Source organism: Grus americana, chromosome 15 (assembly GCF_028858705.1).
Source record: "Grus americana isolate bGruAme1 chromosome 15, bGruAme1.mat, whole genome shotgun sequence".
Lineage (NCBI taxonomy): Eukaryota > Metazoa > Chordata > Aves > Gruiformes > Gruidae > Grus > Grus americana.
The window spans coordinates 5,534,889-5,560,958 of record NC_072866.1 but is presented as its reverse complement, the minus strand read 5'-3'; the positions used below and the strand labels follow the sequence as shown (position 1 = coordinate 5,560,958).

Here is a 26,070-nt window from a genome sequence, read left to right as displayed (position 1 = left end):
AGCTAGCGGTGTACATAGAAGTTCATGACAACAGTCAAGTCAATGACTAGAAAATCTCATGAGACTGATGCTATAAAACTTTGAGATCCAGTTTAAGTCCTGATCTTCTAATGAATGAGAAGTCCCTACCACACACACAAAATTATGCCTACTTCTTCCTATAATGTTTCCTGAAAATCCAAAACTGCTGGAGGCAGCCTCCTAAAGCTACTGTTAAAAAGTAGGTAATTAAACATTACTTTTTTTCAAGATTATTTCCGTGGTAACTTCATCTCTAATACACCCATCTGCAAGTCTAGGTGAGAAATGCAGAACTACATAGTCAACCTAAACTGTTACTCCAAAATACAATATTGTTAAAACAGAAAGGAACAGGGTGTTTAACAAACTGTAAAATGTTTTGACTCAAAGTGTTGTACAGCAGATGGAGCTACAAGTATGGTCTATGAATAGCCACCTACACATGAGAACACACAGAGATAATAAATATACATAATGTATCCACCAAGAGATTATTTTAAACAATTTTTCTTTCTACTGCAAAATCACACACAGAAGTTCACTTCCGTGAATAAAAGCTCACAACAAAGCAGTTCTCCAAGTTTCGCATCAAAAAGATTGAAAAGAAATAAATGTAATCAGCTTGCAATGCTCATTCAAATGTCACAAAAGTTCAAGTTCTTTTGACCAATATCTACAATTACATCATTCGTGTTCCTCTTAAGAAAAGGTAAAAGCAGGACAGGGATGCCTGCCATCTTCATCTGAAAGGACTGAGAAAGGACACGTGTTATTTCACCATCCACCAGTGACAAAAGTAAAAATCAGTTTGCTTCAAACAAGATTCCTCCTGGAAGACCACGTGTCCATCCATTACCATGCTTCCCAAGAAGTGACACTCCTCTCTTTTATCAGAAATAAGTGCACTGCAAGAGTTCCACACGTTCCTCTCCACCTCCTCTGCTCTCCTCTCCCCCCAAAACGACCCATCTGGCTGACCGACTGAACTATGCCAACCAGATCCAGAAGCGCTCCCAAGTGCAGAATGACTTTATTTAGCAGAGGATAAAGTCTGCTTTCCAAATGAAATCTTTCCAACCTCAGCTCCGCAGCACAGTAGAAACATTAATAAATTTTAGATTAAGCACCTACCTTCTCTTCCTTCCCCTTCACAGAAATGAAGGACTTGCAGGAATGGGCAACACTGACCTGGAACATTTACTAATTTTCCTTTTTTTCACTATTAGCTATGAGGTGATCAAAAAGAAATATATGAATAGGCCAGCAGAGTTCTTAAGGGTTTTACTGTGAAATATGCAAACTCTTTCACAGTAGCTCACAAGTCGAAGACCATACACAACCTGATATTGAATCAATTGACTTTTCCATAAGTTGCATGAATTGAAAGCCTCATGCAATTTACACTGGACAGTTGTACACATACTAACATCTTCTCCCTCTCACAATCACATTTTCTCTCCTTTCCATCTGGCTAAAAACCATGGCAAATTGTGTCTAACACAGAGCAAAAAACCAAGTATAAGACAGGACTGAAAAGAAAATAAATCTAAGATCACATTACCTGTGACAATTTTTCAAAATTTAGATACATCACCACAGGAACATACTATTTCTTAAATCATACTTTATTAGGAAAAAAGCCTTCTTGATTACATAAACACAGATAATGTGCTAAGGGCATTATCATTTTAGGCACTAACTTGATTTCCAATCATAATCTGTATGCTCAAGACTAAACAATTCCCCACTTTTAATCATCTGAATAAACAAGGAACTGCTAAAGGTGTAAATTTGCATGATGAGTTCAGAAAACAACTACCACATACGACACATTTAAAGTATGATTAAAGTCGAAATTGAGAAGGTGGCATCCATACTTAATATCCTTAAGTAGCAGTGAACAATTCTCTGGCAAGACAGGCTATATTATCTCTCATTAACACCACAAAGTTAATGCATTGTGAGACTCTTGTGATTCTTGTGTTCTCAGAATTGTTGCGTATTTTTGACTATTCCTTATCATCAGTGAGAAGGGTCACATCCAAATTTGCAATTTGGCCTTTAGATCTCAGTCACTGAACCCTCAAAGCTGTTGTTTCCCTTCAATAGAAAGGTTAACTTTGCTTCTTTAGGAGGATATTCTACTTCAGCTTGCTTCCCAAGCAGCCATGACGATTGTATTTACTCAACCAAAGATACAAGTACAAAAATCTTTTCCATATGTTAATTTAAGCCAGCAGCGGAAAAATGGCTGAATTACACATTTAAAAGATCTACGGAATCCCTCTAACCAGATGAGTTTCTGTTGATAATTCCAAAGACTTTCAGAAGTCCTGCACAAGTAAAAATCTTCTTTAACTGCATATGCTATTTCATATCAGTTCAAATTAATTTCTTGCTACAGCCTTCAAAAAAATTACTACTTAAATAAGGAGCTACATTCAAAACCAGTTGTTTTCAGTTAATCCAGCAAAGTTAATAACATTACAAAACGAACAAAAAGTACACTAGTTTGAGAATCTTTGGATTAAAATATAGTTTTATATCTTTGAAGTTCAAATGAGGGTTCTGAGAGAGAAGTTCTGTATTAATCTAGGCATATATATGCTAACAATGTAATTTTTACTTTGACTATACTCACAGGAAAAAGGCATCATCAACTAATAACCTTTCATCTCGTTAAAGAACACAAAAAAAAAAGTCTTTACACACATAAGCAAGTTATGAAATAACTGACCTAAAACAACTGAACTCAACCAAATGTAAAACAGATTTTCAAGAAGTCAACTAGATGCTTCTAATGTAACGTATGCACACTCCCACAAGTCACAGGCCAGAATAGCTTCATCACCGACACTCTCATAATGCTAAAGAATTCAGCAGGCACAAGAACCTCCGTGACAGTGTACATATGGCAAGTAATATAAACATAGCAGTACACATAAAATTTATAAGTAGTACAAACAGATTTTTGTTGTCATTAACAACACAGGAGAGATTTGATCAATATGTTGTACTTTAATCCAAAGACTAAGATACCAAAGGCCCAATTTGTATGGGCAAAACATTCTTGATCACCTCCTTCTCCCCAGCCTCGCACATATACCTTGAGGCTGGAATTCCAAACATTCAAAGAGCAGTAGCATATCACTTCACATGGTACCTTCCCACCTTCAACCCGGCAAGGACAGAATAGCCTAAAATTCCAGCAGGACAATATAGCTCCAAGACCTCTGTGGAGTATTTTTAGAGACTCAAACAAAACACATCTTGTCTCCTTGCAGTTCAGGCAGTAGCCCTAAACTTGAATCATTTAGTAGGACAAACTGAAAATTAAGGACTAAGTTGCATAAACAGATTGCTTAAAGAAAAGTCCATGAAAGACAAACAAGTCTTGACCAGAACACTGTTTCACAAATGTCCATAAATACAAATAATGTGGAACTGGGATAAGACCAAGAACAGTGTCCGTGTTCAGAAAACTAAAAAGGAAAATGCATGACATCTGCAAATCAGCCACATGGAAAAGGTTAAATACCTCTTTGTCAGACTCTAAAACCTAAGTCATTAATCACAAAGAGCAAGTCACTGCGTCACTGCCACTGTTTGGCATCCAGCACATACTCTGAAGATCAACATTAAACAGTTTCATAGAAGAAACATCAAAGAAACCAAGTTCTAAGTGCCAAAACCAAAACTTACTGAAGTAAAACAAATATGCATAGCAGTACTTTCTGAGAACACAGTTCTACCAGGATAATACTTTCTTGGGATGAAAATTCTTTTTTAATGAAACATCAAAAAAGCCTTTATCCTTAGATAAAGATCTTCTATTTTCTCATGTCCCTGTCAGCTGTTCAGCAATGATCTTCCATAATTCCTGCAGGAGTGGGAAAAAATACATACAGGTATTTTCTCAGATCAGTAGGTTGCAATTATGAAAAGTTCAACATGCCCACTTGAAGACAAGTTTTAAGACACACTCTATACCTCCATCTCTAGATAGTATCCATCTGTGGATGGATACTGAATCCATCTATGTAATCTCCTAGAACAACTGCCAAATTATCTTTGAGACAGAACAATAGAATTGATTTCTCCATTCTTGTAGCATGATTTTTTAAATAAATAAATAGTATCATTCAAATAATTTGTTTAAAAATTATTTCACTGGTCTGCATGACCTTTGGCAGTATTTTTACTGATAATCTTGCTCTTTTTCTTAGCCTGTGTTGACAAATACTTTCAATAATGATAGTAAAAACACAACTGAAAAAATACTCCATTTACTGAGGAATCGAAGTCTCACAAATGCATGTCTTATACAAACACACACTCCATTCTCAATCTGTTGGACAATGAAGATGAAAACCAGACCACTTTATTTCTGTAGAATAAATTAGTATACGTTTTGTCTGTGATACAAAAGATTATTAAGCAGACTATCACATATTCTTCATCATGACATTGTTATTATGGCAGTATGCTTCATGGTAAATAAAACCCAGACATTTTAAAAAAGCATATATTTCCAAGACCAGTAGCCTTCTGCAAAAAGGCTAGGGAATGAGTTTACACATTTAGGTTTAATCCAGGTTACATTTATGTACTTGTAAAATTTGTTTTAAAGTTTTGCATGCACATTTTATGCCTGAGGGTATAAGCATTAAGTAAAATAAATCAATCTCATGAACTAACTGTGGCCCCTGTAATCTTACTATGCATACATACTGCGGAAGACAGAGCAATAGTATGTTGACTACAGGAACCTAATTTCTGGGTAACAGATTCGCAATCCAGTACAAGATTTGCAAGTTCTCTAAAAAGATGTGTTAGATTGTATTGGTCTAGAAGCTAGCAAGCTATTAGCCACCCTGCATAATATTCGTATGAGCAGACAGTTGGGGAAAAAAAAATAGAGGAAGAGAACCATAAGTGCTTGGGAGGTAATTAGATAACCACAAATATTATATTTGACATGGTTCTGAAAAAACAGAAGTTTACAGCTAATCGACTTCTTCATAGATATTAGAGCATTATTTCCTGAACCCTGAACTGGGAAAGAAATTATTAAAACTATGAAAATAAAGCTCTTCTACAAGCAAATAAATGAGAAGAGATATTGGTCCCATTTTCTAGTCAATCGCAAAAATTCTACTTTACAAAGTAATGGAGATTGTTTCTCAACCTTTGAGGAAATGAGTGCAATCTAAGCCACTGTATTGTTGGTGATAGAAAAGGGTATGTTATGTCAATCTAGTATAGATTATGTAAGCACAAACAAGAGTAACAAAAAGCTAAATGAAAATAAACAAAAAGGTAATGTTTATTCTCCTGTTCTTAGTTCACGTTAAGTAAACAGCTGAAAACTAATTTGAGATGATTAGCCCAATACATTACATTTATTTTAATGAATATGACTTACCAATTGCTCGATTCGTTCATAAACAAGAAACTGGCAGAAATCGAGCTTGATGGGCTCCACAGTATATTTCATTTTTCTATCTTGGAGGTTCTCCAAATCATTTAGAGTATTTCTAAAATGACTGTAGGCTTCACATGTAACATCCATATGTCTTAAAGTGAAGTTCAGCCTGGCAAGAGAATATTATAACTTAAAACATCTCTCCCATACTGGCGTATTAAATAGCTATGTAACTTTGCTCAGCTAATGGAAAATGTGTGTCTTTCAGAGTAGTTAACTAACTTCGATAGCCAAAGTAAAGTAACCCCTCTGTTATTCCTGAAAAGCAGACAAGACTTATGTTAGCATCAATACACAATAACGCTTGGATGAATCTTTCCATTGATTTTAAGGCACTTTGCTATATCAGAATCATCGGCTTGGCTTCCCAGACAAGCACTTGGCAACAAATCATATGAATAGCTATTGCTTATGAATCTCCAGAGATTTAAGCAAAGCCTATTTAAATATTAGTTTATGAATGGACTGCAACACATGACTACTTAAAAACATTCAACAATTCCTTGAAGGAAAATACAAGAGAAATTGTTACAGAGGTACTCAAGCTGGGAAGCATAGACCCTAATTCTAAGCCACTTCATTCCACTCTATGACCCAAAAACATACAGCAAATGTTGTTAGGCATTATAGAATACATCAGTCTAGCCACATATTTATCCTTATTTGCACAGAGGTTATCTGATGCAAAACAAAGGTAGAACAACAAAAGCTGAACTCTTGTGGAAGTCAAATTCTGAACTGATAAAAATTAAGCACATACAAAAACAAATGCTTGTCCTAAGCATATACTGCAGCCTGTGATCAACTAATACAATGAAAATCAGAAGCTGACCTTCAATCAAATCAGATGTTTCTTCCAAATAAAGAAGGCACATGAAGTTTTTAGTGCTTTTTATTTTAAGTTCTTGGTAATACTTACCTCTTTTCTAATGCTAGGTAAACTGTGCAAGGATTTCTCAAGTTGTGTGTGATTCTATACAGCGTTCTGAACAAGGCATCTGTCAGGTCATCATCATAGAACACTACAAAAAAAAGATCAGGAGCATAAAAATAGATGTGTTTAAGTGTATATTTACTTAAGTCTCAGGTATTAAACAACAGGCCTTAGTCTGATCATTTTAATCAAACAAGTCATTATTTTAACTAAAACCTAAAGTATATTTTTAATGGCAACAACTGACTCTGTAATAGTATCCACTGCTGCTATTTATGTAAGGCTTTCTTGAAGATTTCTCTCATATCAATGGGAATCATTTCTGTCAGACAACTTACAAAACTTTAACAAGATTTTTCTCAGCCTGGGAATATCTTACTGCAAAGCTGAAAAAAGACAGGATATCACAATGTATATGGCCTCATTTCTTACAAAAATACAAAAAAAGCAGTAACTAATATACCATTATAACCGTATCTCCTTGGAAAGCAGTCTTGCAACACCTTTCAATATCAGAACTAAACCTAACACTCCTTTATTTATATATCAAAACAACAATGGATTTCCTATACAGATAAGATAGCTTGTCATTTTTCAGTCTTCCACTTAAGCAAGAAAAAGAGCAGAAAAATAAAAAAGACAGACATATCCAAAGGCATAGAATCTATGGGCAAGTGCAGCATCTGAAACTGTTTTTCACATTACAGAATGTATTAGTCTAGCCACCTATTTATGATTATTTGCATAGAGGTTATCTGATGCAAGACAAAGGTAGGATAAAACTCTTCTTAAAGTCAAATTCATCAATTGTGATTACATTCTTTGAGTAGTTTATTTAGTCACAAATAACTGGCACACCAAAGGAAAGAAAAAGCTAGTAGTTTTCAACATCTGTTCTCCTATTGCTAATTCAGAATGTAAATACAATTGTTAAAAAATAATAATACAGGCAGAAACAGTTAAGGCAGAGCTTTGACAAATTAAGCAAGGATCTGACCTATTAGACTTCAATAGTAAACTAGGTATGTTTAAATGATTACTCATAATGCTCAAGTGTTTGATACAAAAGCTTATTGTTCATATTTTCCTACCATCAGCTGCCATTATCACAGTACAGTGGTCATGCAAATCAGCAATCTCTTCTTCAGACCAGCTGTAAGGAGCTTCAGGATCTGTAACAAAGAATATGGCTTTGGTGTACTTGACTGAATGTCTCAAATGATTGACAGCTGGAAAAAAGAAGCTTCTTAACTCCTGCATCCATCTGCTACTCCATAAAAGGAGCACCCCACTGAAGGCAAATCAAAACCTCCCTCTAATCATTCTCTGAAGTTCCCTGCAGTCCTTTGCTTTCTCTGCGTTATGTCAAATCCTCCCAAGGCTGACTGGCAAGAGTACGTTTTCTTTTACTTTAGAATTTACAACCAATTACTACTCTGTAGAGAGATCAACAGATTTAAATAGATTAAAATAAATACCCCTTTAAATAAAAAAAAAATAAAAATGCATCTTCGTTTAAGTTTTGATTAAGCTTCCTAATTCATCGTGCTTTTTAAAATTTAGACTTTAAATTAAAATAGAGAAGCTTTCTCTGAAAGTCTAAAAAACACAAAGCCTTTTCAACTGGCAGTATCAAATATTTTTATTAACCAGAATTTTTTGGGGGTCCAAGAGAGGCTTTTGAATGTGTAAAGGATGTCTCCACTTGCTTAAATAGTTGTTCTGTTTTTCAGAAGCATTACCTCAAATCCGACTGATGATATAACAAGCTATAAAGTAGGCTTCATATAACCTAGGGCTACAATTTTGTGTTGACCTTGCAATCACTAGAAAGAAAGTTTTAGTGATCTGCTTTACTATCATTAATTGCACTTTAAATGTTACTCAAGTTAGGTGCCTTTGTTTTGCTAAAAGCAGCAGAACACATTCCCTTGGCAAATATTTAAAATATAACACATTCGCCACTACATTTGAAAGAAGGATTTATACATCTTCAAATCATCACCTACCCTCCCCACCACCTTTTATAGTTTTGTATTCCAGTAGCTCAAATCCATGTCATTGTGCCTGGATTCCATTATCACCCCATAACAGACCTCTGGTTTGCACCTCTGGATTTCGACCTAAGTAGAAGACAACCACCACTTGGCTATTCTCAACCTATCAGTAAACTCTTCCTTACTCACTCACATGGCAATGATGCACCCAAAGACAATTGTGTACTTTCAACTATTTTTCCAGAGGCGTTAAGTGCTGGAGGACTTAATTCATAAACAACAGAATAAGCTTTTCTTGATGGCTCTAAAGGAAAAAAACCAAAACCAACCAACAAAACGAAACACCAAACCCTATCTGAAAGGACCTACCACCTACCAGTGCAGAATTCGTCTTTCAGCCAGTCCAGTTCTTTTACTTTAACTTCCCCTCCTGTGGGTGAAGAAAGATCACATCAGTCACAAACGGCCTCCGTACTGAAACAAGTGATGAAAATTTATTATGAGGACATATGAAACAAGAAAAGTTGAACATCAAGTCATTTACAGTACAAAACCAGTTAACCACTCACAAGAGATCAGGATGAACTTCAAGGTCAGAAAGAGAACCTATGTTCTCTTTTACATGTCTCACCTGCAAAATACTTCTCTCTTCCAGAGTTCTATCTCTGTCATTTATACTCTGTTTATGTGACCCTTGGCACCTGAATACCTGTGATCCTCCCAAGTACCTCAGTGAAACTAACATAATGACTATAGGAACTACAGCTTGTCTTAAATGATGACAGGAGAAAGAGTAAGTATTTTGCTCTTCTCAAAAGGAAGCTGTCTCATTATGGACCACATATAGATATCTCGTGTCTTTGTTTTTGAATTAGTCACTTTTAACCAAGACAAAAAATTAAATTTACTTGTGAATATAGCAGGTAGTGAATGAATGTGCTGTTTAATCCCAAAGTGGTTCATATATAGGCAATCGCACAAACACTGACTGTATAGCGCTTACCTCCTGGATCCATCAGGTGTTTGTTTAATGCAACATTTTGCTCACACATGGCCAGAAGATCTTCACCAACATCTGGAAAAAAGTGATAATGATATTCAAAATAAGAATATTTTGCATGGGCCATGCATGCCTCTGACCTCTCAGCCTAATACTCTAAGTTTCTCTCAAGCTGACAAGATTAAGAAAAATTCAGAGCAACTCTATGCACTGATGACTGCTTCCCTGGTATCCTTCTTAGTAGTACTGCTTCTTCAATCTCTTGAGAAAGTTCTTGTTATTTTTCAATAAACCACTTTATACATGTTAATAAAAAGGTATTACATAAAACTGAACAGATAAGGATGAAAGTGCCAGGATGAAAGCACTGCTTCATGATGTTTCATGAAAATATTTAACTGAAAATAACTGCCTTACCTGTGCAGTAAACTCTCTTGGCAGCTGTTCCCATGATAATGCTTGTAATTCCAGTGCCACCTCCAAGCTCTAGCACCGAGCAACACCTGAATGTGTCCCGTTTAAACAGAATGTAATCAGCAAGAAGAAAGGCTGCACGCCAGACCTGTGGATAGAAGCACTTAAAACTGCGTAAATTCTGAAGCACAATCCATGAACAGCAAGATACTACAAGGCAGAATACATACTTGTTTACCAACATCCTCTAAGGGGGTCGCCATAGTATGTTCTGTGAAAATGAAAGCAGAGCAGAAATAATTACCTCAAAATGTTGTTCAAATCAAGTTCCATAGTGGCAAATTTGAAAATCAAGTGATGCTTCCCTTTCAAATATAGAACTAAACACTCTTCACTCTATATAATAATAATGCTAAATAATGCTGAAAACCCCACTTTAACTAAGGAGCACCAAGTTTCCCATGATATACTAATGCCCAAATCACTTCTGGGGAAAAATGGTAAATTTTTAAAATATTTACAATATCACAGTATTATGTTTGTTTTATTATCTCCTTTCATTTAACAACTGCTGTTCCACTTCTAAAGAAAATCTGTTTTTCTTTTGTTTTACATAAACATATTTATTCCATTTCTCCTTGACTGTAAGCCTACTATTTACCTATTTTAACAACATCACTGCAAGTACATTCTTGTTCTTCATCTTCAAAACCATCTTCTTTCCCTTTCATCAGAATTACAGGATACACTCTATCCCTCAAAAGATCCTCCGCTTCTAAATCAGAGGCACTTCGAGGTCTTCTGACTACTTCCAAGTCTCCATCATTGTCTAGCAGAGTTTCTAGTCCTTCATTATTTAATTCTCTTTCTTTTTTTAGATTATTCCTGTCCTTGTCACACAGTTCATCTGCACTTCTGTACTGGTGTTCTCTTTCTGTTGTAGCTTCTCTCACGTGTTTCTCAGATGCTGAATCTTCTGTGTTCCAAAGGAGTTTGAAATATGACAGGAATACTGTAAGAACATGGAGGGAGGGAAAAAGTTAAACATCGGATAAGAACAGAATCTATATGCAACTTCCACATGCATGAAATTTGGGTATGCAATTCACATATTAAAAGTCTAGAGGATAAAAAATTATATAGATAACTTGAAATACAGTTCAATTTGCACCAAAGAAATATTTCTGTTATTAAGTTCTGTCAGTAGAAATAAATGAAGCGCTTTCACAGTCTACTGGCTGACTCAGCATCTACGCAGTCAGAATGTACACTTTCACCTGATTTAGCAACGCTTATTTTAATAATTGACAGAAGGGATGGTTTCTTACATCCTCCAAAAGATTGTCTGTTGAGACAAGCTCAAACCAAATTGAAAGAAGAATTAATACAAGTTTGAATTTGTTTCTTTCGGTTAAGCTTTAATTCCTATCTTAGAAGAAACAAATATGTTCTAGTAAAAAGCAAGCAGAATTTTTTTTTACTACTTTAAAAGTCTTTAGGAATTCAAGCAACTTCAAGCCTTGAAACCAGCTTAGTAAGAGTATGAGAGAGCAGACATAAGCTCACAGGAGACAGCTTGCCGAAGATGGACATGCTGACACTTGGGGGTGTTTTTTTGTTTTGGTTTTTTTTTAATCTTTAAAGAGATTAAATGAATAAGGCCATCATTCTCAAAAAAAAACAATTAAAAACCTTTTGCAACCATCATCCAGTGACTTCAGCACCTAGTAAAAATTTTTAAGTTATCCAAACATGGACCTGGCAATTTTAATTATAGGAATCTGAATTGTCTGAATACAGCACATGAGGAAGAACAAACATTTGTCCTTCTATCTACAGTCGATCTCAGCTCTACAGCAGTGCTTACGCACTGCGCTTGAGTGAATGGGCCAGTCATGGAACACGGAACCACGGAATTTGATTCACCCACTCTGCTACAAAATCGTGTTTGTAGACATCTTAGGCAGTAATGGTACACAGCACCGTTATTCTAAAATCACACACAATGTGTTGAGACTTGAGAAAAAAATAGCCAAGAATATGACTAGTGAAAAAAGGCCACTACCAGCAGAATTCCAAGAGGAATGTCTTAATTATGTTCATTCACACCAAAAGGGAAAGGAGAAAGTGCTTGCCACCATTGCTTTCGACAATTTCACAATTTATGAAGTTCTACTCCAGTTTCTTTAGAAAGCAAGACATTAAAAGTTGATCTACCGTAACCTGAGAGAAGTTCTTCTCTGGAGAGACCATTTCCAGCTAGATCTAATAAAATCTTTGCCTATCCTAGCAAGAAAAAAAAATTAAGTAATCTACTGTTTGCATGACAACCAGATTAAACTGATTTGAATGTTTAACAAATTAGAGGATGCCATCAATGAATTAAATGCTTTTGCTCTCCAAGTCCATTTTGATCCTCTACATATTCAAAAGGTGTAAGGTAAAACTGACCCAAAGCAGCAGAGACTAAATCCCCATGAGATTCCCTACAAAGCCAGCAGTGACGGTAGTAGATTGTTGTCATATTAGCTAGAGTAAAAGCTGTCATACTACAATCCAATTCTTGTCGTAATAAATAAAGGAATTTCCCAGACCAAGTACATTCAGAGTAGGTAGCACATGCTGTCATTTCATTCTGTTGAAAGGTTCTTTGTATCAAGCAAAATCGCAGCAAACAAATGTCCAACAGCATGAAGACACACCACGGCATTAATTACCTGGTTTTGATCTGATCAGGGTCAAAATTATTATCCACTTCTTTGTCAAGTCTATTTTTATCATTTTTACGTTGTCATATGCTAGAACAGCTGCAGAAATTATTCTTTTTATGTCAAACTGGGTTTGAAAAAACAATTAACACTTCCGTCACAGCAGGAGCAGTACTTTTCTACAGAACATTTTACCAGCAGCTTCAAGGTCAGTTTCCTTGACAACTTTATAGAAACCTACAAGCTGGCAATCAGTCAGAGGCATTTGCCAATTCATTTCCACTACAGCCTTGGCTCTTGAAATTATGTAAGTCAGTCAAAACCACTGCTATTCTCAGCTTTCTTCTTGCCAATTTTTTTTAAAACCAACCAACCAACCAACAAAAACCAAAAAACAAATAAAGCTTTTAGGCTCCTCTGGAATAGATAGTAAATCATCACAGACAGATTTTATAAAAATTCATAAATTAATTACTGATAATTTTTATTTTAAACTTAAGTTACACTATTTAAAACCCCTGACTTCTCATATTTTGTTTGTACGGAAGAAACATCCCAACTTTTTAACATGATTCCCAAAGTGCTATATTGAGATTATAGGTAAACGAACAAATAAAATTAAACGTGCAAGCAAGGTAATTTGGTTACTACTTCTCAGAAAGTAATTTTTCTTTTTTAAGATAGTCTGTCTACAAATTCTACATTAAGAGTTTTCATTTCTGAAGTTAATTTCATGAGGAGAATCCAGCTAGCCCTCTTCCTAAAGACTGAGTAGGATGCGATTCTGCTTCTTACTGGAATAAAATATGTAATGAATAATATCAACCATTCAAAGGATTCGGACATTACAAAGATATGAGTACACTTAAAATACAGCTCCATCAGTCTAAACATACATTACCTGGTTGTCCAACTGCATTCAATCGTACCATGAGACGCCTTTTGCTTGGACAGTGTAAATGAACATCAGAAAGTACAGTGTCACTTTTAAATGTGGGGTTATCCATCTCCTTCTCTGTTACATCTACCATGATGTGCTGGTGAGAGGAACATGTACAGTACCCAAATAGTCCCCTATGAAGTGCTGTCACAAAGTGATTTGATACTGTTCTATTAACAGGCATCAAGTAAAAGTTTTGGTCAGCAAGATAACCTCATGACATAGTTTCTGAGAAGACCTCTAGCAAGATGTGATCATGCAAGCTCCACCATGCTCCAATAAGACAGCAAGTTGCACATCAGGGTATTCAACCTAAAATCAAACACGGACAGCTTTTAGTGACATCCTGACACTGTTTGAACATTGCTCCAGCAATATTTTAGAAAATAAAAATCAGATTACACTGTGCAATAAAGCTGCAATGCTCCAATGCTGTCTTTTACAATGCTCCCAAGAATCATCAAATACATAATTGCTAGTAGCTCACTGGCAGACACCACATATTTTAGGAAGAGCTACTAATTAGCTTGTGTTAAAAACAACCCCCTCTGAAAAAAACAGATGTTAACATGAACGCACAAGCCTTACAATGGTAAGCCAAGGTCTTCAAAGGAACATTAAGCCTTGTGTGCACAGCTTCACCATTTTAAGGAATCTTGTTCTTCACAGGAATCTCTGAATTTTCTCAGAAACAGACACGATTACCAAATGTATTATCACGGGTTAGTCCCCCAAATTTTGTAAAAGGAGTATCTGCCCTTCCTGGAGAAAATTCAGTTCCTTTTATATGCCTCCATTAATTGGGCAGTTAATGCCTCCTGTCTTTGGTGCTCTTTATTCTTCCCCAGAAAAAAAAATAAAAACACCTGAAATCATCCTCATTGTCCAATGTCCAAGGCTGAATTGTCTCTCTGTTGTAAGGCACAAACAAATGAATTACTTCTTATGAACAGAAAGATAAAGAGGACATTTATTTCCCTACGCTCTACAAAATTTGACATTTTGTGAAGAGTATGTGAAACACTGATGAACCATAGATCTGAAAACAAAATTTATGTCTTTAAAAACTGAGATTACAAGCTTAGATCACACACACACACAAATCATAAAGCATTATATGAATGATTTAGTTAACAAAGGCACCCAGGTCTCACCAGCTATGAGCACCTCTAATACTCCTTATGTAAAAACTGTTGATGCCATTTCCTATGTTGGCATTAACATCTTGGAAGATTAAGCTAAATTAATTATCTGCTCGTGCTTGCACAAAATCATAAATATATAGGCTTAAAATGCTTAAAGTTACACAAGCAGCCTTCATAACTTTAGTTATGAAGTTCTATTAACTTTTGCAAAACCTAATCCAGCCTCCAAACGTGCCCTTTGCCACCAGAAACCTGTGCACAAGCTACATCCAACCTTGACGCAAACCAACAAAGCGGAGGAGACAAGCCAACGCAGCGCTATCACAGAAACGCTGGGCACCGTTTTGCGGTCAGGGCAGAGTCCGAAGCCTCGAGTCTCGGCATGGCCGGCGCAGCGCCCGCAGCCAAAGCCGCCTCTCCCCGAGAAGCCACCGCCTCCTGCTCGGGTAGCGCCAGCGCAGCCCGCAAGCAGTCCCCCAGCCGTGCCAACACCGGCAGGTTTCCTCCCCGGGGCCGGCCGCAGCCCCTCAGCCGCTCCAGGCGGGGCGGCTGTGCCGGAGCGGTTCCGCAGGCGAGGGATGGCTGCGGGAAGTACGCGGACACGAAAGCACCAAGGCCAGCGGGTCCTCTCGGCGGAGCGACCCCGCCTCTCCCACGGCCCCCACCTGCCGCCACAGAGCGCCTCCCGCCGCCATTGCGGAGGCGGTGGCTCCTTCCGGCGCGCAGCTGACGCCGCATCAGCGCCTTGCTCCCCGGCAGCCTCTGCGGGGCCGGGCCCGGGTCGAGGGACGGGCGGCTGGCGTTGCCCCCAGGGACCGTTGGTGCAGAGCTGCGTTCTGTGCTGCCGGGATCAGGCTGCTCGCCCCGGCAGCCGCTGGGAGCTCCTCCTGCTGAAGCCACCACAAGGCCCCGGCTACGCATACCTAGTGCCTGCCCTGCTCACTGCCGTGAGCCGCTGCTCGCTCGTTTGCCGGGCAGAGCGTAACAGTCGTCCCCTTACGGTGCAAATGGTGCCGTGGTGCTCGTGTGGAATCCCCTGTGCTCATGGAGTTCTTTATTTAAGAATTACCCAGCACAAACCCGAGGTAGGAATCTATCTGGGGAGTCAGGAAACACCAGCAGCTAAATTTAGTCTTGCCACTAAAGCATCCACGGCAGCAGCCCAGAGTTTCAACCCATGTTTCTTACTTCCATTCTCTTACGACTTGGTTTCAGCATTACTTACCCTGTCTCAGTTCATGTGTAATTCCATGCAAAACCGCCAATGTCAAAACAAAAACTGGAAAAACCTATATGGAGGCAAGTGGGCATTTCTTCCTCAGCTCATAATGTCAGAACTCCGCTACCACTGTAAGGTTAGATGAAGCAATAGCGGTATCTGCTCCCTTATTTGGGGGATAGGGGGTTTAGCTGCTTAATTCTGCAGAGTTTTTAACTAGGTATCATGAACCACGTAAAACAAACAGAAGACTGAGTTAGGTGTTGAGCAGGAACACCATACCAGAGTGCTTTGGGAAACTTTAATAATAGAAATTTATCTAACTTGCCGAGTTAGGAAACAGCTGACTGGCAGATTTGAGTGTCTACATTCTGGATCTCAGTGCCTTAGGTAGTCATTGCACAGCTGAGCTCATCTACAGCCGAGAGCTGGCTGCTGCTCTGGCACTGAATGCGGGGCTGTGTAGCCCAGCCATGCTGTCTGGAGGCCGCAGGTGGTGTGCGGGCACAGTACGGCTGGGTGCACTGCGGCTGACCATAGCCTGCGGTCCGCTCTCTGCGCAAAATCATAGACATAGAGATACTCCAAACTCCCAGCTGTATTCAAGTGAAATTCCTCTGCAAGGGCTATTGAAGTTGTTCATATCTTTCAGCAGGAGGATCCAGTTCAAAAGCAGGCATTTACATATTAATTACTTGTTATATGATACTAATGTCAATTGCTACAGATGATCCTTGTATTTTTCTTGAGTGGATGCTTGTGGGGAAGGAAGAATTAAAGAAGTAACACTGGAAAAAAAACTTGGAATGTAATGCACAGTCTGTATTTATTTCTAGGTGTCTGTTTCTCATCATCTGCATCCTATAAAGGCTAAGAATTATTAAGAGAATGAAGTAATCTTTCCCTATTTTTACAGTCTAGAGAGTGTTGAGTGGTAATGAAATGGAAAACACAGCAGGCCATTCAGATCTCTCATTGGAGTTTCTGTGGGGAATTCTATTGGATGAACATCTGAAAAAAATGCTTTGGAGATTTGTTTTCCTTTTATCTGACTCCTGTGAAAGAGCAGAATATTACTTTACTTCCTGTGGTGATACGTTGTCACATAAATTATTACTGCAGTCTCTCTCTGCTGGCATATTCCCCACTGCTATAAAGTGCTTACAATATGCAGACAAAACAGATTGTCACAAAATCTTACCAGTTTGCAACAAGACACACTTACTGGTATGCAGATGAAGTATTACTAGAGGAGGAGCTAAAAAGCTAGGTGTTTCACTACACTACACATCTTTTAAACACAAAGGCACATTATATGAGAAGGGGAGCTGCTATCATTTCTAAAAAATGCAGCTACCTTGTTTCACATATATTTATAATCATTAGGCAAAGCAGGAATATGTTGTGGCTGCAGAAGGTCTTAAAGGAGCCAGTGTGGCTGCAGATATTATAATGTGGGTGATAATGATAGCTATTTAGGGACAATCTATCTCTGGAGATGCAGTTTCTGTACTACGCATGAGAGGGCTTTGGTAGCAAATTCCTGAGATCTACCTCTTTTTTAAAGGTTGGGGTGCACTGCGGTTACATTTCCTATCTTCCTCACAGCCATGTGAGCTAGGAATTTGCTTAAAGATAGCAACCCAAGAGTATCCCGTAGTCACATCACACTAGGAATTAGGGCACTTGAGAAAAAAAAAAAAAGACTGCTTCCCAGATGATTTTTGCCCAATCCTTTCATGGCCCAAAGGATATTGCTAGAACAATTCCTTACAGAGTGTCTTCTAAAATGCCAGCACTGCTGCAAGAGGGGCAGAGAAGAAGAAAACTATATAGACAACCCTGAAAAATATGTATCACAGGGAAAATCTAATTCCTTAGGAACAGATAAGAGAACAGAGCTGATTCTAAGCAGATAGGAATAACTAGATGAATTAATACACCACCACATATTTGATCTTGTACTGTGCAGTGGTAGATTCCTGATAGCTCACAGTATCTTCCAGTACGTACTGTACTATCTCTTTGCTTGTCTTGTTTCACGATATGTCTACCAGACAGAAGCACATTCTGTGCTTTCATTAGGTCAGTATAAACAAAAAATAAAAAAAAAAACCCAAAAAACAAAACAAAGTGAAAACTGACAGGTAGAAAAAAATGTATGAGCCCCCATTTCAATCCTACTGTACTGGAGCTGTTAAAAGGAGATATGCTGAAATAGTTTTCACTACATCTTGTTTACTGGTATGCTGATATGCAAAGTACTTGAGACAAGTTCCTTAAGCCATCTAGCAGCATGGAGAAATGTCAGGCAACACAGCGAATAAAAGGACTGTTGGTCTAGATGATAAATAAGTGAAGAATTTTGCTCTGCTCTCCAAACATGTGTGGTAGTTCAGTGTTGCTCACTAGGTTAAAAATTCCTAAATAACTGCTTGAAGTTGAAAAGTGCATGAGAGGAATAACTGAAAAATGATTAAAAAGGGCAACTGCAGCTGTCAGCTTTTTTGTCTCCACATTTCCTGAATATCCATTTCTTCTTCCCAGGGGAAGCTAAGAATCATACCGCCTCACCAGCAAGAAAACTAAATTACAAAGCACTGACATTAGCAGCGTAGAGCTACAATCCACAGTGATTTCTTTTTCATTAACTATTTTGTGGTTGTTTATCAGATACATTCACACTCTTTGACTATAGCATTTTTCTCCATGGGCTTATTCAGAACAATAATCTGCATGCCTTTAACATCACGCCATCACGACTTCTCACGTCCAACACAAGCTGAGTTGCACAGAAATTTTTCTGAGAGAGGCATGTATGTCATGCCTCAGGTGATTCTTAGAACAATGTCAACCCAGTGACTATGATTGCAAACACCAAAAATATGTCTCTTTAGTCAGGGGAAAAGGAGCAAAATTAAGGTAAATGAAAAACCCTCCTTCACTCCCAAGCACATCAAATCCACAAAATACAAAAGCTATTCCAATTCTTCAGCAACAATCAGGAATCATCATTTGTCTTTTAAATCAGTATCTCTACACTAGATTACAGTGAGGAACTGCAGAAAAATATTTTATATTTACGTGCTCCATACAAATGCTCTCTTAAAATTTTACGAAACACCTTAACATTGATCAATGCTGCAGAAAGTAAGAGAAAGTTCCATCCATCCATTCTGCTCAGCACTACTTTTCAATACTTTTTCAAGCCTGTCAGCCTAACAAGGCAATGAATCAGCCTCAGGCATTTCTCAGCCTTAGACCTGTAGTATATGAAAAAGAGGAAGGTAAAGATTTTAATTTACCTCAAATACCACACAGCTTTACAGAGGTTTAACTGCTTGTTTTAAATGATGAATTGGGCCAATTTCATCCATTGACTGAGTCCCAAGAAGTCTATGCTAGAGATAAACTGGGCCTATTCAAGACAAAGTAATAATTAGATAATACAGCAGTTTATTACAGGCTGTTCACATCATCATCAGGGGTCATTTAATCTCACTTTAGATTCTCATTAGACCTGCTCCTCTCTGCCATCCAGCACTTCTCACCTCCCTCTCATTGCCTCTCCTCTGTATTTGCTTGCACATACCATGGCAGAGATCCTATTTTGAGCTAGCTGGGCTAGCCAAAAAATGGTACTGTTCCCGTTGCTTAATACAATCCACCATCTTGTCTACGTGGTATTAAGACTGTAAGAGTGTCCCATAATCCCCTTGAAGCAAAGTCATACAGTCACATTTATCATCTGCTTCAAGTGAGCAGTATTTCACTTACTCTGTAACAAACCATAACTGTGCAATGGAAATGAGACACTTTTATTAAACTAAGCAGGTTAGCATCACCATTGACCTTGATACTGTGAAAAGTTTTTGTATCACATCCACCTCATTCATTTCTTCCCTGATCCGTTTTAGAGGCAGGCTGTTAATATGACCGTTGATCACAGTTTGGGGGTTCAGATCAGGCTATTGTCTAAGACTCCTATAATTCTCATCCATATACTGAGCACTTGGGGCCTTATTATGTTAAAAAATGCCTGGGTAGTTAATGTCTGGATAAAGTCCAAGAAGGAAGGTTTCAGTGGTTGCTACACGTCTGTCTGTTTTTCCCTGCTACCCACGCACCACTAGATCCTGTGGAAGAAGCAGGAGACGGCAGCCTTTCAGAGGCCAAATGGATGTGCTCAGCTGGGATTCACATAGGTTGGACAAACAGCAACTGAAAGACACATGTAGGGAACTTCCTGCCTGAGTATGGATGGAGAACAGAGCCTGGCTGGGTGTCAGAGCTGATTGGGACACACCAAGGGACCTAGAAAAGGCTGTGCAAAGTGTTGCAATGCAGGAGGCCACTTCAAGACTGTATGGCAAGGCAAAAGGAGAAGGCCCACCCTGTGAAAGTCTCAGTGGGCAAGATGGAAATAAAAGTCCCATATTTTAACATGATTTCTTTATTTTAAAAGCTGCTTTGCTCCATTTTTTTTTTCTTAGAGACCAAAATTATGCATCCTAGAAGTCAGAGTGCTGAGACACTGAGGGGGAATTTCTTTCACGCTCTTTTTTTCCACATACTTCTTCAGCAGTCAAAAAATATTTCTGTTCTGGGTGGATTGGTTCCTCCCTGTTTGCCTTTGTGTTGTGCCCTCTTTTCCCTAGCCTTTCTGAATGGTATTTGTCCCTGTTAGGCCTGTCACTTTCAGTGTTTGAGCTTATCAGCATCTGTTCTACCTGCTCAATACGCTCTTATTAGCTATACATCTTCTTCTGCTTGACACGCTACATAAATACTTGCTTGACTAAGATTAAGTAACACAAACCTCCTTTTTTACTTTGTGTTTCCTACAGCAATTTACAGTAAATCAAATTACGCTTCTCAGTTTTATGCAGTTCTTTGTATGTAGCCATGTCAGAATTCAAAACAGTGCTCTGTAAATCAATTTCCAGAGTGCACAACTTTAAAGAGAAGAGAAATGAGACCAGCTGCTGCTTTTTAATACTAATTTCTTTTTTGTCTGGCATCTTTCTTGTGTATCTGAGGGATGTGAGGCTACGGCAACCTTTCTGGGTATGTTTAAATACAATATTTGAACTGGGATGTCCCGTGGTGAAACACAGTGTCATTATCACTGGGGATTGCCATGTGGATGACTTGGAGGCCTCATTACTAACTGAGAAAAGTGACACTTAAGAACAGCATTGATCTTTGTGTGTTTTACAGTGTTGGAGATCAAGCCCAGAAGAAAACGTTAGGAAATCTTATATTCAATACAACAATGATGAGATCATTTTCAGATATCATTAGGTAGGATTAGAAGTAGAGTGCCTAAACCAGGAGCTTTTCTTTCACATTCTTGAACTAACACTTTGTATGTTCAGAGCACTGGATTAACTGTCTTGCATACTTTACAGCTATCAGCTCCCTGTTCAAAGAAAAGCTAGATTAAAAAATAGAATTTTATTTTTTTTACTCTAGACAAGAACTTTCAAAAGGATGAGATGTGACTAATCTTTATTGAGTGTTTTGTACTGCCTTTCAAGGAGAAAAGCATTTGGCAAATCTTAACTACAAAGTTTATCTGAACTAGCCTCTTGAGACATTTCTTCAGCCCAGTTTTTGTTCATGGTATCACCAAGCATAAGCATGGATAATCAAAGCTTTCCCACACTCTATCTTCTCACATAGTGAAAATAGGAAAACTTGGGACTTACAGCTCACCCCAGTCCAAAGGAGGAAGCCTAGGTATCACGTGACAAAATACAGAAACACACACATACTTTAAGAAAGAATGTCAAGGGAGCTTATTCAGCATGTTTTGAACCTTCCTCATATGCTTTGCTTATAGCTTAGATGAAAGCTAAACTCTCTAAAGACAACAGAATACTAAGTTTTGGTACACATAGTCAAAGCAACTGCCTGAGACCCTATGGGGCACACCCTAAGTTGGTAATGTTCTTACTTCAGTCTGGAGTTTACAGGACTTACTGGTATATTTTTCCTTTTTTGCCAGTGCTCCTATACACATCAAATGCTAGCACTTGCCGATGGTTACACAGCTTGCAGAAAATCCTCATGTAGTGGGGTTTATTTCTAATCGGACAAGCAGCTACTGCACAAAACTTTCCAGCACTTTCCCTTTCTGTACATGGTTAAGCATTAGAACATGAACTTTGTAAAGAAAAGTACATACTTGATTTCTGCCGTTCAAAAATACTGCTTTTAATACTCCACAAATACTCATCTCCTTTTCTGTATCAGAAAGCCAGATAATTATATTTCTTCATTTTTCCACTGCATGTTCTAGCAATCTTTATCTAAAAGCAATGACTTCATTAAAACGAGCCTTCTTGGCCACATACATCCTGAGTGACTTTGGAGAAAAGTCACTCCTGTGGAACTAAACCTGAGACTAAAACATTTACACTTAACATCATGACAAAGATTATAGACCATCCAAATGAAAACAGAACACTAACCATGGATTCTTCACTGCCCATGCAAGCATCACTGTAGAGATATTATTAGTCTACCTACATTTAGAAATGGATGGTGCTGTGTATGTGTAGACAGAAGATGCTTCCATGGTAAATGGTAAGTGAAATGATAGATGCTACTACAGAATTTTTTGTTGTTGTAATTTGCTAGAATAAAATTGCTAGAATTTGTTGCAGTAAGGTCACAGAATATCATCTAGCCAGCTGGCTCAAAAGGAAATATCCCTCAACAACTAGTTCTCCATCAAAACAATTTACAACAAGACTTGAAAAAAACCCCAAAGTTGGCTGTGCTAATCTGTGCTAGGTACTTCAGGCATGTCCCTCCTGTAATTCCCCTTTTAATTCAATATGACATGTCTATACCCCATGGGTTTCTTTGGCAGATCAGGTAATACTGAATAAGAGACAGGACACTGTGATATATGCCCTGTACTCTCTCGTCAGAGATAAATTGTGACTGGTCAGTCCTCTTTTAAATTCACTTCAGGTTGTGGCTGTTCAAAAAATGGGTGTGTACAACTGCATGATGAAAATATTAAATCAGAAAGTAATGGTCAAACCTCAGATCAACCAGCCAGAAGCTGGTAATTTCAAGGGGCAGTGAATCTGAAAATTGTAATATTGTTCATTGCCTTTCAGCTTTTCTCTTTTAAACCTGAGCAGCAGATTGATGTTAGCAGATCTAAGCAACACCTAGTCTGTCTATGCAAAGTGAATTACTCCTTCACCACAAAGATAAGTTTAGATTAAAATTTTGAATCTTTTATGCTGAAAATCCTAGTTTAACTTTCAGAGTCGTGTTCTTTTTGGAAACGTCAGTAAATTGGAAATGAAATCTTTGGAGAAGCTAATTTGTACTACTGGCTTTTTCCTTCATTATGAACCTTTCCTAATGAATACATTAAGATGTTTTGATGAACTCTACTTTTTTAGTTTTCTGACTTTGTATGAATTAATTTTTCCTTAGCATGAGCACAAATGCCTAAATAGATTATGCTGATGTGGAAATTAAACCTCCATGTAGAGGTGATTTGTTCTTGACATAAACTTTTCTGTCATCACAGTCTGGTGACAAAAGGAACAGGACTTAGTAGACTCTAACTTTTGTTTACTGTAAAGTTAATCTAGACATTTTTTTCTTATTGCATCAGTTAGTCTAACAAAACATTTCATGTTGCTTCATAAACATTATATGACTTCTATCACCCGACCATCACAATTACAACAAGGTAACAGCTGCTTAGTTTGTAGAACTACACAGGCACTTTCATGTATTATAAATACAACTTGGAGATGTAAGAAAGAGATGGCAAAAGCTCGGAATAATGCTATAGCTGCTTAACAGCGTATTCCTGAATGGAAAGACTACTATAATCCCAGCAATGTACACATTTCAGTACTTTTGCAGACCAAAATATGGTCTGTAGTGCTGATGATTACTGTGTTTAAATAAACTCTCTCTCAAGGAATATTTTCCTTTTAACCGATCCTACTGCTGAAACCCTACTGGTTCATGATAGCTTGTTGCCATGGGCAGGTAATGATGTCACACATTCTGCCCTGTGTCCCTGCCAGAAGATAAATGAGAATGATTTTTTTAATGAGTAGGAGTTACTTAGCAATTCCCTGGAAGGCCTGAAGTGAATTACAAGTAAGAAAACAAGATGCCCTATTGACCCTACTTGCACTGTATCTTTATGCCAGTGAAGTGACACAGTAAAACTCCATAGTAAATGCTGTGCAGATTTTAAAACAAAGTTGTGTTACTGCAATTTACCTTGTTATTGAACAGATTTCAGTGGACTGAAGATCAGCAGGAGGCTAGGTGACATGTGGCTTAGGCGCTCCTGCATGAACATGTGTGCTCTTGGAAATTAATTATTTGTCCTTCCAAAGTTTTTGGAAGAGGGTATACTGCTTGTGTCCTTCCCTCCATCAGTGATACATTGATCAGGGAAATGATCCCGAGCAGGGTACAGACATCACTGCATCAGGAAGCAATTGCCACGCTACTGCCTTCTCTCACGCCACCTTTCAAATTAGGTTACATCTATCCTTTTGAGGTCGGCATCTGGAAGGCAAAGAACAAGAGGAAATCTCTTGTAAATACAGACAACAACAGAAAGGCTGTAAGAACATGAGCTATGTTACTGCTCCCCAGACCTTAGCTTCCGCTCTCTCCTCAAGGACAGCGGTGTTTGGAATAAGGAAACTTTTGTCCTTCTGAGATTGAGACCATCAGAGAGTTCCAAAGCTGCCTAAGCTACCTGCATGCCCCCCTCCCCGTATTTTCTAACAGGTGTCCCTTTCGAGGAAGGCAGCCTTATCTTAAAGGGCTGCCCTGTCCATGCGTAACCGCGCAGGGCTAAGCGTCCCCCTCCCCACACACACTCATCCACAGACCTTCGGGAAGAGAGCAAGGCCAGCGGTCGGGGCTGACAGGGCGGGAAAGCGAACCGAGCGGGACCGGGCCGGGCCAGGAGCAGGGCCCGGTCGCGCCCCGGGGAGCAATTCGGAGCCGTGGCCGAGGTATTGCGGGGGGGACGCGGGGCTCCCCGCTCCGCCCGGTGAGGAGCGGAGGCAGACAGCCCTTCCCGCCGCGCGGCCGGGGCGGGGCTCGAGGCGGGCTACTCGCGGCGGGCCCCGCTGTCCCGGCGAGGCGCGTCGCGAGCGTCGCGCGGCCACTGAGGAGACAGCGCGAGCGCGACCGTTGGGTCTCGCTGAGGCGGGGCGGCGGCGGGCGGCAGCATGAAGGTTAACTTGGGCGTCCTCTCCCTCTTCGTGGCCCTGGTGGGAGTTTCAAGCTTCATCTTCCTCGTGGTGGCCATCGCGACGGACTTCTGGTACATCATCGATGCCTCCAAGCTGGAGACGTCCCGTAACGGCACGGACGCACTCAGCTCGCACTCGGGTCTGTGGCGGACCTGCCGCGGTGAGTGGCGCGGGGCGGGCCGCGGGGGGAGCCGCCCGCCCCCCGCCGGGGAGCGCTTCTCCTGCCGCGGGGCGCCGCATGCCACGCGTGTCCGCCAGCGGCGGGGTGGGAGCGGGCTTTGAGTCTTCCCGGCTGCAAGGGGGGCGACTCCGGCTCGTTGCAGTAACTGCTGCACGGAGGAGCCCGAGCAGGCGGCTGCGGCAGCTGCTTTTTTGGCTTTAGTTGTTCCGAAAAAAACAGTCCGCACCCCTTTCGGTGCCCTTTACCCGTCGGCAGTTTTTTGTCGAGTATCTTTTGTGTTACTTGCCAAAGGAGACATGGGGATAGCGAATTTTCTGCTACTGTAACCTAATTTTGCATTAACTTTTAATTCAACCTAATTTAATAAACGTTAACCATTTGGAAGGAAAGAGATGTCTTTTCATTTGACTCGGGTAATTAAGGAGCGAAAGTTCTGGGTTAAAGCCATTAAAATGGTAAAGAATAATATCAAGAATATCAACGAAAATAAAATTAAACAATATATAGTTTATATGCATAAATAATATAAGTAATACTAATATAGATAATGTAAGTATAAATATTATTACTTTGAAATGTTTACATCTAAATAATATAAATATAAATAAAATTTACTTAATCTCTTACCAACTAAAGGTAAGTGACTAAAGACTGCCCAAGTTCACCAAGTAATTGTGTTGCATTTGATCTTGCTTGGTATTTCAGAGTTATGGATTTTAATGAAAGATCCATAAACCCTATGTGGATATTATAGGAC

The 26,070-nt window shown here is 39.0% G+C and overlaps 2 protein-coding genes across 9 annotated transcripts in view; one reads left to right on the top strand and one right to left on the bottom strand.

Annotated features, from left to right (window-relative positions):
• Positions 1-1,628: 1,628 nt before the first annotated feature.
• METTL22 (methyltransferase 22, Kin17 lysine) lies at positions 1,629-15,384 on the bottom strand. 6 transcript variants are annotated; one of them, XM_054842697.1, is made up of 12 exons: positions 15,310-15,384; positions 14,366-14,410; positions 13,461-13,811; positions 10,513-10,863; positions 10,082-10,122; positions 9,855-10,014; positions 9,441-9,512; positions 8,814-8,867; positions 7,532-7,612; positions 6,426-6,528; positions 5,447-5,615; positions 1,629-3,901 (listed from the first exon to the last, which is right to left on the bottom strand). In XM_054842697.1, exons 3-12 carry the CDS (start codon positions 13,681-13,683, stop codon positions 3,860-3,862), a joined length of 1,296 nt encoding a protein of 431 aa, XP_054698672.1. In that variant the 5' UTR covers positions 13,684-13,811; positions 14,366-14,410; positions 15,310-15,384; the 3' UTR covers positions 1,629-3,859. The 6 variants fall into 6 exon arrangements, with proteins under 6 accessions (XP_054698672.1, XP_054698673.1, XP_054698669.1 ...); XM_054842698.1 differs by having other exon boundaries at positions 9,855-9,999; positions 15,310-15,383; XM_054842694.1 differs by having other exon boundaries at positions 14,919-15,354.
• Positions 15,385-25,057: 9,673 nt separating this feature from the next.
• The window catches only part of TMEM114 (transmembrane protein 114), a 47,102-nt gene continuing 46,089 nt past the window's right edge, over positions 25,058-26,070 (top strand). For 2 of the 3 annotated variants that reach the window (XR_008579367.1, XM_054842703.1), the window contains exon 1: positions 25,064-25,292. Coding sequence is in view for 1 of the 3 variants with exons in the window: in XM_054842703.1 (XP_054698678.1) it covers positions 25,109-25,292 (184 nt within the window). In the remaining 2 variants the exon portion in view is untranslated. Of the gene's footprint in view, positions 25,293-26,070 lie in introns of all 3 variants that reach the window. The other variant, XR_008579366.1, reaches the window with a different exon arrangement.